The 14,390-nt window shown below is 41.6% G+C and overlaps 1 protein-coding gene across 3 annotated transcripts in view; it reads left to right on the top strand.

Annotated features, from left to right (window-relative positions):
* LOC101485630 (transcription factor COE3) overlaps positions 1–13,450 on the top strand; it is a 140,497-nt gene extending 127,047 nt beyond the window's left edge. For 2 of the 3 annotated variants that reach the window (XM_076890042.1, XM_004552027.3), the window contains exons 14-16: positions 3,750–3,932; positions 7,145–7,234; positions 9,368–13,450. In XM_076890042.1, coding sequence (XP_076746157.1) covers positions 3,750–3,932; positions 7,145–7,234; positions 9,368–9,399 — 305 coding nt within the window. In that variant the 3' untranslated portion in view covers positions 9,400–13,450. The remainder of the gene's footprint in view (positions 1–3,749; positions 3,933–7,144; positions 7,235–9,367) is intronic. The other variant, XM_076890045.1, reaches the window with a different exon arrangement.
* Positions 13,451–14,390: the final 940 nt, after the last annotated feature.

Genomic DNA, 14,390 nt, shown 5'->3' with positions numbered 1-14,390 from the left:
CTGCTACCCATGATCCTCTAGGGAGGGGGTGGAGGCCTCATGGTTTACGCCGCATCACAAGTGTGCTCAGTAGACTGCATTAAAGACAAATGGAGGCCAAGTAGACTTTGTTGACCAGCAGGGTTGACTGTCCACTAGAATCCAGCAGGGACAGGGAGTTTAGTATCGTTAAGTAAAGTCCAACAAACATTTTTAGGGTCCAACTTTATTGAGAGTCTGAGAGTTAAAAAGAGTCTTTAGAAGAGTCCAGTAGACTGGAGTGGTTTAGTGGACGTCAGGAAAGTTCACTGGACGTCATTGAATTTCTGTAGAGTCCTACAGGATACTTCACTAGAGTTCATGAAACAATGTATGACTTCCATGTAGGGTTCAAGTTCACACATCTCTTTCAGTTATAAAACCACACATTTTAGTTTGAGTGGATGCAAGCGTCCATAGATTACCAAAGGGCTCCACAAAGTTATTTTTACAGACTATTTTCAGCAGCACATGAATTCATGTTTATTGTTTTAGTACCTGCTATCAGACACAGTCAAAATAAACAAGAGCACGTTCACTGAAGTGTTTCTACAAGTTTTTGGACGTCAGTGGAAATCTGATATATCTCAGTTCTTGTTAGCAGATACGTTTGGTGGTGTTTCCACTGTAGCTCTGTGGGTTTGTTATCCTCAGTGTTTCCTTTCAGCAGTCAGTTCTGCTTCTGTCAGGAACGCTCAGGAAAACATGCAGCAAACAGCTTGTGAGCGCGTCGACAGGAAGCAGATCGAGCTGCTTTTACTCCCCGGACACCCCCCCTCCACTTCGACCACAAACCGTGGCCTGGTTTTCCCATCGGCCCCGCAGCGAACACCTTACAGGAATCTATGAGGTCATGGGAAACGAGGTAGCAGCCATGCTGAAAATTCATAACTGTGGTCCAGTCGGAAACATTACACCGAGGATCTAATGCCGTCCTCCCCGCTGTTATGAAGTATGAAATGGCTCTGTGTGCCCCTTGCAATTATCCACCGTGATTAAAACATTAATAAAAACAGCAGCTCTCGAGCCCAGACCTTATCAGGCGGACGAGGCAGGTAATTTACAGCTCCAATTCAGCTCGGCCTGCTCAGCATCATGTCATCGTCCTGCAGGATGAAGGCTTTTTCCTCTGGAGTCTGTCTTTGTCAGAGTTTATGGGGTCACGAGGGAAGCCTGATACCAGGAAAAATACCCCCAAAAACATATTTTTACTTACCTGCCCACTTTCAGCCTTCTTTATAACTTTGCATGTAACGCTTACAGAATCATGGATAAGGCTTAATTGTTTTTGAAGATGTGTATTCTCACTTCCAAGTAAATTCCCTGAATACCTGTCGCCCTTGTACTACTAGCCATAAACAACAGCAGCTAATGTTAGCTTAAAAATAGTCCACTAACTGCTAATGCTATCAAACGACTATTTCCCAGCAGAACACAGAGTAAGGACAGGAACTAGCACTGATGTGGCTCCATAGTGTTAGTGAGGAAGCAGGTTAAAGTTAGCTAACTGTTAAGTGATATGTTGGCTAGCAAGTAGTTTTTCTGCTTTGGTTAGTACTAAAATTAGCTAACTCTAGCCAGAAGAAATTGAGTTTTGTCTAATCAGGAATTTTGGCAGTCACAGAGCATTTGAGTCATAAAAAGAGGACAAACTACTAGCTATCCAGCATAGCAAAATGCTGTCTTTAGTAAATGAAGTTTGCTAACTCTCAGACATTGATTGAACTGGTTGTTTTAATTTAAAAATTAGTGAATGCTACAATTTTACCAGCAACATATTCTTGCTGCATTGCTAAATTACAGCTAGCTGGCTAGGCTTAGCTTGCTTCCTAACATTATTGCTATCATAGAGGCACTACCTGATGATTTTTGTTGTCAGTACACTAATACTCAGATATCTGATACATATGTTATTTAAACTAGTATAATTACAGTACATACAGTAGAGTAGCAGCAGGAGTTTTCTGATTTTAGACAGAGAACCGTCATCGGTTTATACAGAAGGCAAAGAAATTAAAAATATAGAGCTTAAATCCGTTAAAGTGACAAAAACAGTATATAAATAAATTTTTAACTGATAAAAAAGTTTATTAACTCTGAAAGAGCTTTTCTAGTCGTTAATTTTTGTCATTAAACAGTGAAATCCAAACTGTCCGTTAACCAGCTCATCTGCACTGCTCTGCAGCAAACACGTTTCAGGCTTCGGTGTGAATGAGCGCGCAGGATGTGACCTGCATCCGATCTGCTTCCCACGCTGCTGTGGCGAAATGGATAGGGAGAGGGAACGCACCAAGACAAACACCACCCAACACTCAGTCCATTTGTTAAGGCATTATTTTTTTTATTACAGAACAATCCTTACATTTACTCTGAGTGCTCGGCCGCTCCCTGCACTCTGCTACTCCACATGTGTTTCCCATCGCCGCCTCTCCTCGCCCTTGTCCCTGGGCAGCGCTCCATCAGCCGCTCCTGCTGGGAATTGCGTTGGCCCGAAATGGGAAGTTGGGGGAAAGGGAAAGAGGGTGGAGGGTGAGGCGAGAGAGAGGGCGTAATGTGCTACTTGGCACTCTGTTAGCTCTGCTAAGTGAGCTCGTCCCGAGGTCGGTGGGAACTGTGGAGCCTCGCGAGGGGGTCAGAGGTCAGGCTCTGTGCTGCGGGAACATTGGTATTCAATGCATCTTGGATGAGGGTCAATCAGTGGGAGCATGGGGGGGTGAGAGGGGAGAGAAGGGAGACCAGAGGTAAGTAAAAAGCAGGAGTCAGGTGACAGATGAAGGGCAGACCTCGCCTGCAGGGAGGCGAGCTCTTCATAACAGGAGACCAGCAGTGACAGGCGCGATGATGTCACTGCTGAGGTCACAGTGAGGAGGTCAGCAAAATGTAGGGTAATTTGTAGGTTTTCTTACTATGTGAGTTGGCCTTTTGTCAAACCAGTTTTAGACCACCAAACATTTACATTCCTGGGTTAAAAAAGATATTAGTTTTGTATTCTGTTTGTTTATTCTGAATAATTTTACAAGATCATTATCAAGATCTTCTTGGTGATGAATACTGCTTTTCAGTTTCATATCTCTACCTGTCAGCCTGGTTTGCCCTTACAGGGCTTCGACTGTGTTTTTGCATTTGAGAAAAACGAATAAATAAAAACGTCTCACGCTCAGGTGGGCTGAGTCAGAAGGAGGAGGTTGGGGCGGAGAGAGGCTGTACAAAACGTTGTCTTTGCAATTAAAAGACAGATTTCACAGTGAACTCACTACTTTAGTAATTTGTCTGCTGGTTTAGTGGTTCTCGACCAAAGGGTCACCCGATCAATCAAGAAGGTCATGAGATGATTAATGGAGTTAAAACCCGATAACATTTTGTTGTAAACATTTTGAATAATTATATCTACTTCATCCTACACAGTTTAAAGGAGAAGGGGCTAAATGAACATTAATTGAGGCACCGCACCAACTGCTGGGAATCATGCAAAGCTACTGTAGTCACAGAATAACAAATTTGGAGCTGGAAATGCACAGCGTGGGTCCAGTTCAATCAAACTGTGAGAAATTTAGAGTGACAGTTACTCTTGGAAGTCGTCACATCAAGTAAATGTTTTTTGAATTTCACAGTCTTAAAGTAAAGATTCATTTCTTAATTATGACGTAATGATGAGAGATGATTGATTATCTATCCAAACACTGAAGTCAGCGTATGGACACATGATGAAGAGTACTTCTTCCTCCTCTTAGGCTATTCCCGTAACTCAAACAGCGTGTCTCCTCGCGGCTACGTGCCGAGCTCCACGCCTCAGCAGTCCAACTACAACACCATCACGTCCACCATGAACGGATACGGGGCGGGGATGACCAACCTGGGCGTACCTGGATCCCCCAGCTTCCTCAACGGCTCCACCGCCAACTCCGCTTACGCAAGTGAGTAATACGCTTACATATCGCATTAACGAAACCAAACCTCATCCATCCAGGAGGCAGTCAGCAGGAGGGATCATTTACAACTGTGGCTAAAATCAGACGTATTTATGCTCCAAAACACACAGCGCTGTTCCTGATGCTCCAAATACCGATTAAAAAAGAAATCTGTGCTTCCTGCTTAAATCTGCATTTGATGCCACGTTACCAAAACCTGCATTAAAGCTATGGACGCTGCTCGTTTATGTTGATGCTCTGCTGCTGGCTGATGTTTGAATTGAACTTGACGGTGGAGTGGCAGTTGAGTCATTAAAACGATTAAGTCCATGTAATGAAGTGATGGGAGTTGAAGCTGTATTGGTCCATGTAGTTGCATGTGAAGGTAGCGGCTTAAGGAGATGTTGGAAGTGTTGGGTGAAGCAATAACGGAGGCTTAAGTATCCAAGTAGCATGAAGAACCAGAAGGAAAAGTTTGAAAACTTTACAGTAAGCACAGGAATTAGAATAACTGAAGTTATTCTCAGCCAAGTAGGGGTTTAGGGTCGGCATATTTAGGTATTTTAAGGGACTCAGGAGCCCGTTAACCACTGAAAGCACCTATGATTATTATGGACTAGCCTGGGAAAATGTTCTCAGCAAGGCCGATGTTTTAATTTTATAAAATTGGATCTGAACCAGAATTTCTTCCCTCACCTTTAGCCCACGTCTCCACCCACTGGTCTGGTTTGCTTTTATCTTGCTGAGAGAGAGAAGAAAAACAACAGCACTAAAAACGTTCCTTCATCTTGTCTTATGCCTCGGTGGAGGCATCATATTTTAATGAAATCCAGAGTAATTATGAGCAGTGATTTGGCTAACAGCTTTAAAATGTTAGTAAAAGGCCAAAGGATCCGTATCAAGCATGAACGTGACCAAGATACCAAGAGCTGTTGAGTGTTGGTACCTAGCTTGACACCACATTACCCAGTGTACTGGGCTTCGTAGTACTGACGATATACTCTGTATATGGATTCGCGATGCTGAAAATAAAACGACTTGATGGCAGATTGATGATGGCGTTGTGCACAGAGCAATACGAGCAAACAAAAGTGAAGCATTTCCCGCTGCAGGAGACGAGTCGATGCTTCTGAGTCGGCCGTGTTGTTCGTCAAACTTTACACTCGGCGCTGATTAACATGCCTGGAGTCGGAGCAGCAGCGTAGAAGGCGCAGGTGTGTTTTGGAGACTAAACTCGCCCGCGGGGAGCGCTCCATTGTTTTGGCTTCTGTATCAAAGAGCTCAGCAAGTCTCAGCGAGACTCGTTTAGAAGGTAGTGAGCTCAAAATGCGTCTCCTTGCCAGGTGATGTTGTCGTCCCTGGCGACTAAACAAAAGGTGGGCTCACATCTCGCCTGGCTGAGCTACAGTTTCCCGCCGCCGAGGGTCTGAGTGTTTGTGTGTGCGTGTGTGTGGACTTAACACTGCCACGCATTGTTCACCTCCTCCTTCCCTCCTCTGACTGTCCCCCTGTCCATACTCCTCCTCACCCATCCCCTCCACCTCCTCCACTAACCCCACTAACACCCTCACCGCATCCTTCATGCATTCATGCATTCATGCTTTGGGCCGAATCCATTAATATCAGCTGGAGAAAAAGGAACGGAAAAACAACAAGAAGGAGCCAAGGAGGAGGAAATGTGAGGAGAAAGAAGCAGCGATCCAGGACAGACTGATGCTTGTTGGCATGAAGTGATAAATCACATTTACATTCCCCCGCTTCATTTTACAGTTCCATGTTCAAATGCTGTCCTTGAATCATTACAGACACACTGTGGTCCATAAACTCTGTGGAAGCTCTTAAAGGAACAGCTCAACATTTGGACAGATGCGCTCAAAACTCTGCGTTTCAGAGACGGAAATTAATCCGCTGATGATTATGTATTCAGCTCAGAGCTGGAGCCATCTGCTGTTTGTAACTTCAGGGTCGTGTCTGAGATTTTACTGGAAATTTCAGTATTTCACAGTGACCTTTGGGGTAGCAACACATCCACTGTTAAGATACATTTCAGAGTCTCGACTGCAGAGATGGCGGCTGATTTCAAACCTGCAGTGGAGAGTCCAGATGTGGTCAGCTTAGCATTAAGTTAAACGTCACATTACGTCATGCTTGTTTGACAGAGTGCACTTTTAGTCGTCCGACCACATTAACGTCATATCCTCACGATTTTCCCGGAAAGCTTCTGAACTCTAAAGTCACATCTTCAGTTTAAAGACTACTTTAAAGATTCAGAGGAACGAAATACTCAAATGAGTAAATCAGGAGGAGGTGACTTTAAAGAGCCGGAGATGAGCAAAATATTAAAAATGTAATAAAAATTAAAAGGAGAAAGCACCTTAGCAGCAAATACATGTGACAAGTCTCCTGAAGAAGTCGTGACTGAAGGCTTCAGGAGTTTACTCGTACTTTGGCTCTGTTTGGTTTAAACGCCGGGTCTGCTCAGGTTGCTTCCGGAAAACTTCCAAAGAACAGATGTCAAGCTCAAGTCATCACTGATGGACAGCTCCGGCTCTGCACTGACCACCGATAGATGATGATCAATAAGAGCGTCTCTGAAAATGTTGAACTGTTCCTTTAATCGGGAGTCAGCTGTAGAAGCAGCAGGAAAATTCAAAGCTGTTCGCCTAAAGACACACGAAGAGTAAATGAGTGGGTGATTTATTAAAAAGGAAAAAAGTCAATTTACCGCACGATGTTAGACACCTGCCTTCTCTCACACACACACACACACACACACACACACACACACACACACACACACACACACACACACCTGTGCAGCGTGCGCGGATGAAGCTGCTGCTGCTGCTCTCAGGTTGGTTTATTCCAAACAAGTCCTTCAAGTTATGGATCAACTTTGCCAGATGTGCAGCTGTTTGTGCTCGGAGCATGTTTGTTCCTGCAGACCTCGGCTCGATCTGAGGCAGGGACCCATTCTTCCTCCTCCTCACCCTCCTCTTCATCATCCTCCTCCTCCTCCCTGCATGATTCGCCTCATCTCCGTCCGATCGCTCACCTCCTGTCTGTCTGCCTGCTCGTTACCGTCACGTCCTCCTTCTGTAGGACCCCCTCCCCACACCTTCCTACTCCTCCTTCCCTTGTCTTCCTCACCTCCTCCTCCTCTTCGTCTACTCCCATAGGCCCTTATTCATTCTCTCCTGTCCATATGGTTTCTGCAGTCAAACAGAAGAGCGCCTTCGCCCCTGTCGTGCGGCCACAGACCTCCCCGCCCCCCACCTGCACCACCACCAATGGCAGCAACCTCCAGGGTGAGCATCCCACCCCCCCGTCCCGCCTGTCAGCACCCCCGCCCCCTGCTGTCCTCCTGCTCGTGTCCCATCAGGACACGCAGGTGGATGTCCACGCGGCGCCGCTGTATGAGAAGGACTCTTTCTGTGTTGCGTGTTGATTCCTGCTTTCACACACTTGGAGGTCAAAGTTGATCCATAACTTCTGGCATTTTGGGGAATTTGGAGCTTAAACTTGAGCATTTTTCTTTTATAGTTAATACCGCTGCAAATTTCACCCTGCAAAGTATTTCCCCCCATAACCGAGTCCTATTCTTTAGCTTTTATTTGGCTCAGTGAAGTCCAAGAATCCGTCGTAGATCTGTCTTTATTTCAACATCATCTCTCAGCTTTATCCAAATACTTTTACAACGCAGGCATTTAACTGATTTTATTTAACCTTTCAGCGCTTCACAGAAAGACTTTAACAGCAAATGCATATTTTGTGCGAGTGTGTTAAATGAACCCTAATTATTCCAGAGATCTGTTTACACGAGACGTATCTTAAATCTTTTCGATGTGCCTCTCAGGAAGGCGTTTTTATTTAAAACTGGAGGTTTTTTCACTCTTCATGAAAAAACATATTTTAGGTCTTGTAATATCCACAGTTATAATCACCAAGACGTTTTAAATATTTCTGAGTGGGCAGCTTGAACAGTAAAAAACTTTCATGATAAAACATTGTTATGTTAAAGTACAGTAAAGTAGAATTTTAGAAAAACTGAGGCTGCATCCGCATGTACTCAGCTAAAAAAGGAGTTTTTGAATTCGCCTCACAGCATCAGCAGCGTGCACCTTTATCTCCTGTTTTGATATCAAACTGTGCGCCATGTTTGTGGGTTTTTGATTGGCTAACATTTCTTCACAGGCAGAAGTGGCAAACGTAAAGATAGTCTGTACTTAAGTAGAAAAAAAGATACTAGTGTTAAAAAGTACTCCAGTAAAAGTTGAAGTACTGATTCAAGTTCTGTACTCCAGTAAAAGTAAAAAGGTAGCGGCTCTGAAATGTACTCAGAGTAAAAAGTAGCTTTTTGGAGGACGTTTCTATATTTGTGGAAAGCTAATTGAACCTTGTGCTGTTTTAACATAATAATAAAATAATGTCAGTAGATGGGAGTACAGACTTTATTTCATTCAAACATTTTAATTCTCACGAATATTCTCAGCTTGAATCACATCAGCAGAACATGAAGAGAAAAATAAGGAAACCAAACATAGCTCTGTGTCCTGTTGCTACATTGTAGAGGGCGACAGTCAGGGGTTAAAGTGGATTCAGCAGGTGGAGCAACCCTAAAACTGTCTGTAATGGCTCAGCGTGGGGGAAAGATTCATAACTCACAATAATTTCTATTCAGAGCTTGAGTCGATTTTCTGATTTAAATCCATCACAGTACAACAAACTAACCTGTTTATCCTGCACTAACCTGCAGAGGATTTTCATGCAGCCTTTAAATAACAGTCTCCCTCAGTTTGTTTTGCATGTCTCACAATATGAAACAACATAATATCACATGTACAGACCCAATATGTGATTTAAAAATGTGAGGACTTACTTGTGAGCTTTAAATGAGCAGTCCTTTCTTTAAATCTAAGCTCTCGCCTTCCTCTCCTGTCCTGCCTTTTTTATCTTTCTCCATCTCTGAGTGAAGTTAGCTCTCAAAACAAGGAGAAACAGTTTTGCTTCTATCGTCTGTTTTTATGCAACATCTCCTGGTGATTAATAAACGAACAGGAGTGACTCTCATGTGTTTCTGTTTAGGCTCAAATTGGTTTGATGTTGGGAAGGCCGCAGTGACGTGAAATAAAAACGCTCAAAAGCTTGTTTTGAAAATGTGAGGAAGAAAGCACAGGTATCTGTTTATAAATGTAGGGAGTAAAAGAAAAAAACTGCACAGGTAAAATACAGATAGCTGAAAATTCTACTTAAGTACATTAACGAAGTATTTGTACTTTGTTACTTCCCACCTCTGCAGTTTGGCAGCGCTTTGCATTTTCACGACAGATGGAGACATTTTTCCAATCAAACTGAAAAATCCAGTGTATGCGTGGACGTAGCCTGAAATGCTCAGCGAGCATCACGAAACATGAGATCTGACTCATTCTGTGTTGTTTCAGCCATGGCAGGTCTCATCGTGCCCCCCATGTGAGGAGGACTCTCAGCCAGGTACCGTCAGACTCCCCACAACCCTCCCCCAGCCTGAAACGCCACAACAACGTCCTTCCCATCATCCTTTAGACCGACCCGTCTGACCCAGAGTCCGAACCCGAAGAACTTCAACAATTCAGTCACCATCAGCCGAGGACGTCGCTTCTTCCTGCAGCCGTTGCAGACACCACCGGCAGGCGTTTACGAACCCGGAACAGGAAACGTCTGCAGTGGCTGTGGGCGGAGGCAGCGCTCGCTCAGCGTGAACTGTGGGTGGATGAAAGGTGTCTGCAGTACTGCATGTTGTGCTGAGATATTAAACAGGTTACTTTGACTTGAGAAGTCTGTGGAGGCTGAACAGATCTCAGATCAGTTCGAACCACTGTGAGACAGGAAGTAGGCGTGTCCACTGGGAGCATCTGTTCTAAGCTAATCATCATATCGTGAAAAAAAAAAATCAGCCGAGTGGATGGTGTCATCTTCAAATACCTCGCTTTGTTCAAACTGAAAATGCTGGTGATTACTGTAAAAAAATAATAAATAAAAATCACCAAATCTCTGTTAATTTTTAGCTAAAAAATCCTTGTAATGTTATCCAGGCAGCTCAGTTTGACCCCCTCCCCGAAAAGCTTACTTTTCTTCTGATTGGCTGTCTTTTGGAAGCCTACAGAGGGGCAGCACCAAGTGCTTTTTAGCTAATCTAAACAAATTAGCGGGTAATTTGCCAGTAAATAGTAACCCTACCTCATCTAAAACTTTGGTCAACACAATATAAAAATATTTTTAAAATATAAAGAAAGGCAGAAAAGAGCTTCTCTGTTTTCAGCTGCAGATCTGATTGGTTCTCACTAGAACAAAAGCTCTCAGTGGACACTGACCCTGAGTCGGACCGAGTCCGGAAATCAGGAAGTAATCATTTTTCAAACTTGGAAGAACCGTCAGACGGTTTTCAATCAGAAACCCCCAACAAGCCCCTCCCCCAGGACCAGAGTCCTTAAAGCCCCCGATGAATCTCACGTCTCAGCGCGTTTTACTTTCTGTACCATAGCTTTTAACAATGTTTGTGTCTCATAATCTAAAAAGGAGGAAAGTGCAGTAATTTTGTAAGCTAAGGAAAGAATGAAGCATCCTGCCGAAGAGAGACGAGCAAATGTTCCACTAACATTTGTCCGTAACACGTTGAGGCAGCCCAGCGTTTTCAGCTTTTCTTTTTCTTTTCTTTTGGATGTCTCATTTTGAAATCCAGTACAATAGTTCTGTTTTTGCAGGTGTGTCGAGTGGTAGATTTTAACCAGAAAAAGCTTGCAGCAGTTTTAATCACATTTAGGTACCAGATTTTCTTGTTATTCTTCTGATTGTGCTTATTTTATATGTATTTATAAAGTATGTTTTGGGGAGTTCTTTTGTGATTTAGGCCTGAATGATAGTCTCAAATATATATGTAAACACATTTGATGTCTTAATACCTTTTAGATATTGTAAAAAGAGTGAACAAGTGGGAAGAATTAACCCTTTTGTAAAACAAAACAAAAAAAAACTCACGACACGGTCACCCTGTTTTTGAAAGCAGGACGTAAAACGACGCTTTCATCACTTTTGTATAAAAACGCTTTTCCGATATTTAACTTTTTGTAAACAGCATCGTTTGTTTCCCCTGGTTCTTCTCGTCTTTTGTGTATTATTGTGAAATGTATAATCATGGTTATTTCTTAATGCACTATTTTTTTTTGTTGGGGCACTTAATAAGAGCAATGTATCTTAGCAAAAAAGAAAAAAGCTAAAAGTGGAAAAAAAAAAAGAAAAAAGATGAAAGCTAGAGCGATATGCACCAATATGTTTTTTTTTCTCCTGCCATCCTGAAATGGCAAAAATCCTCGTCATGTGAAATTTTTATATCTCAGAGACTTATAATGTCATAATATCCCAGCACTCGTTTTTTGAGGGGGGCGGTTTGGTGTTTAGAAGTCAGCATTTTATCCATCTGAATATTCGACCTGACCCTCGTCTTTGTGTTGGATTTTTTTTGCTGATATTGACTGTACGGTTTCAAAACACGGCGAAGAGTTTCAAACCAAGTTTTTTAGGGTCACCGATCTCAAGGAAACGTCCATCGATGTTGGTGTTGTTGCCGATGGTGCTGTTCTCGTCGTTGCACACAATCTGGATCATTTACTTATGCAACTGCTCTCCTGTACTGAAATGCAAGCTCATCGCCCGCGCTGCTGTGGCAAAAGTTCAAAAAAATGTAAAGAACCAAGACTTGAGTTTGATGCCTTACGACCGACCACGCTTAAAAACAAAGTCTTTCTTTTTTCCGACAAAGTTTTGGTTCCACAGCAATTATCAAAGGTTACTTTTGTTTGCTTTCTTGATTTGATGTCTTTGTCCCTCAGGTTTCCCCCTGAAATATACAAAAGATGCTCAACTGTAGAAGCTAACCGTCAGATACTGATGGCTGAGAAGTGTTAAAACTGCCAAATTACAAAGTGTAGAAGTTTATTCCTTCACCAAAGAGAAGAAAAACTGGAGACTGGAGTCGTTTTGTGATTTAACATCTGTTAACTACAAGAAATTACCCCAATAGAAAAGTAGAACTACGAGATCTTTGTGTCAAATGTGATCAAAACACTGAAAAAAGTGAAATTGCTGAAAAAATTCTTACTTTTTGGAGAATATGGACATGAAATATCACGTTTGTGTTTACAGCAAATATGACTTTGAAGTTAATTCATTCGCATAAACATGCAAGTTTTGGATGGGGGCTTTGAAAATGTGGCCCCCATTTTTAGATTATTATTTGTTTAGTAAAATGTATTAAAATACAACTAAAGTGTAAAGGAAATACCAAAGAACGTAAACTTCTATCGAGGAAAAGGCTTATGTCAAATACATACTTAAATCTGGAAAAGTGTCACTTTGTGTACGTGAACACAACATGTTAGATATAACTGTCGTGTCAGTGAACAAAGGAGAAAAATAAGGTTCTTCAGCATGAATCAGTAGATTCAATCTGGGGAATATTTCAGAGAGATCCAGGAGACTGTGAGATGAATAATTTGGCATAAAGATCTGGAATCTTTGGATTGTGATAAATGAAAAATTTCAAATTTCTGACATTTTTTCCCCCAATACAAAACACTGACAGTGTGACTTTTCTTCCATGATCATGTGACTAGAAGGAGCATAAATTTGATATCTGTCGGCTTGTATTACGATTATAAAATTAGCATTACAAATTTACACCAAAAACAAAGTTGAAAAAAATAAAATCAGTTTATACTGCATCTTATTTTACAGAGACACGATTTGTCTTTACATTTAACACGTTCTCGGAATAAAGTAATAAAAACTGTAAAGCTCTCCAGTTTTTCCTTTTTGGTGTGTTTGCGTAGTTTAAGGATGGTAGAAGAAACATTTTTTTTCAAACTGCTTGAACCTACCTGAACCTTCAGACTTACACAAATTTTATTTGTATTTCTATGAATGTTAAAAGCAGAGTTGATGAAGGAATCTGAAGTCCAAATGATTAAACATCTGACTTTATGCAAATCCAGCAGTTTCTGCACAGTGTCACCCGGATGCTGTCACGTTAGCTTTTTGCTGGTATCTGTTCAGCGTCTTTGGGAAAGACCCTTTATCAGTGATACTAATGAAGCCCAGGCAGCAGAGCCAACCTCCCTGATCAGTCCCCTCCAACAGCTCGCAGCTTTTCTTTCTCTTTTTGTCAGTCGCAGCGAGCTCGCTTCCCACCGTCTGGGTTTTAAACTGAAAAATAGACTTTTTTATGTTTTACTTCAATGTGAAAGAGGGCAGAGGCACTGCATTTTTGTGAAATATTAAATATATCATCAAAGTATATCAAAGCACAATGTTTAATTAGTTGTCTTTAGGATACAAACAGGGGTGTCACCCCCAGGTTTTTTCTTTTTCTGTCTCTGGCCATGCTGTAAATAAATGCATGTCTTCTGTTTTTTGGTTTGTTTGGTTTTTTTCTCTGTGATCCAGTGCTTTTTGTACAGAAACAATCTAATAAAGATTACATTTGGCTCGAAGCTCTCAAACTTACGCTGATGTTCAAATAAGAAAAGGGGGGGGGGGAACTAATTATGGAGGCAGCACACACAAGTACCAGTAAAGAGTTAATGTTTACACACTTCACGAAGAACCTGGATCTGCTCTCAAAATGATTTAATCAAAATTAAAAGTTTTCAGATTGCAAATGAAACCGTTCAAGACAGAGAAAGCAGACGTGTTAATTCACATCAGATAGATTTAAAAACAGGAGTTGTTTTTTTATTAAAAAGCAAACAAACAAACGTATATACTTTTATTATAAATAATTATGAAAAATATATATTAGAAATATAAAAACCTTCATTTCTTCTTATTAAAACTTTTAAGACAGCACATATTCTGGAGTCCAGCAGCACTGCTTTGCAAGTTGGACGTTTTTACAGCAACATCATTTAAAACAGGTAAGACAAATTTAAGAAAAATCTAAAGATTTGGAATAGTCACATTTGTTATTTAATGAGAAATTATCTGCGTCTATCTCACACACACATACACATACTGGGGTGTCTGCATCCAGTAAGGGTCCTGGGCTAGACCAAGCAGACATGAGTGAGAGAGATCAACAAGGTCAGGTGTTGAGGAACCAGGCACTGATGGCATGTTAATTTTAATGGCCCCTTTTATGTTCATTGCCCCTTGGGGATAAATAAAATCTTTCTGATTCTGATTCTGAGTGACCCAAGTAGGGGGGGGGGGGGGGGCAGCCCACCCAAGATTGGGGACCAAGTTTATTAGTTAAATCTTAAATAACATAGACCTTTTTTTTAAAAAAGTAAGTCTTTTGATGTCTGAATCTACAGTTTTGTTTTGTTTTTTAAATTGACATAGTGTATTAACACAATTGATCTAAAATCTGACACAAAACATGAAATCTGAGTAAAAAAAAAGTAACGACCATAAACATGTTTAACAATTCGT

Source organism: Maylandia zebra, linkage group LG2 (assembly GCF_041146795.1).
Source record: "Maylandia zebra isolate NMK-2024a linkage group LG2, Mzebra_GT3a, whole genome shotgun sequence".
Classification (NCBI taxonomy): domain Eukaryota; kingdom Metazoa; phylum Chordata; class Actinopteri; order Cichliformes; family Cichlidae; genus Maylandia; species Maylandia zebra.
This window is presented reverse-complemented; position numbering and strand designations above follow the sequence as displayed.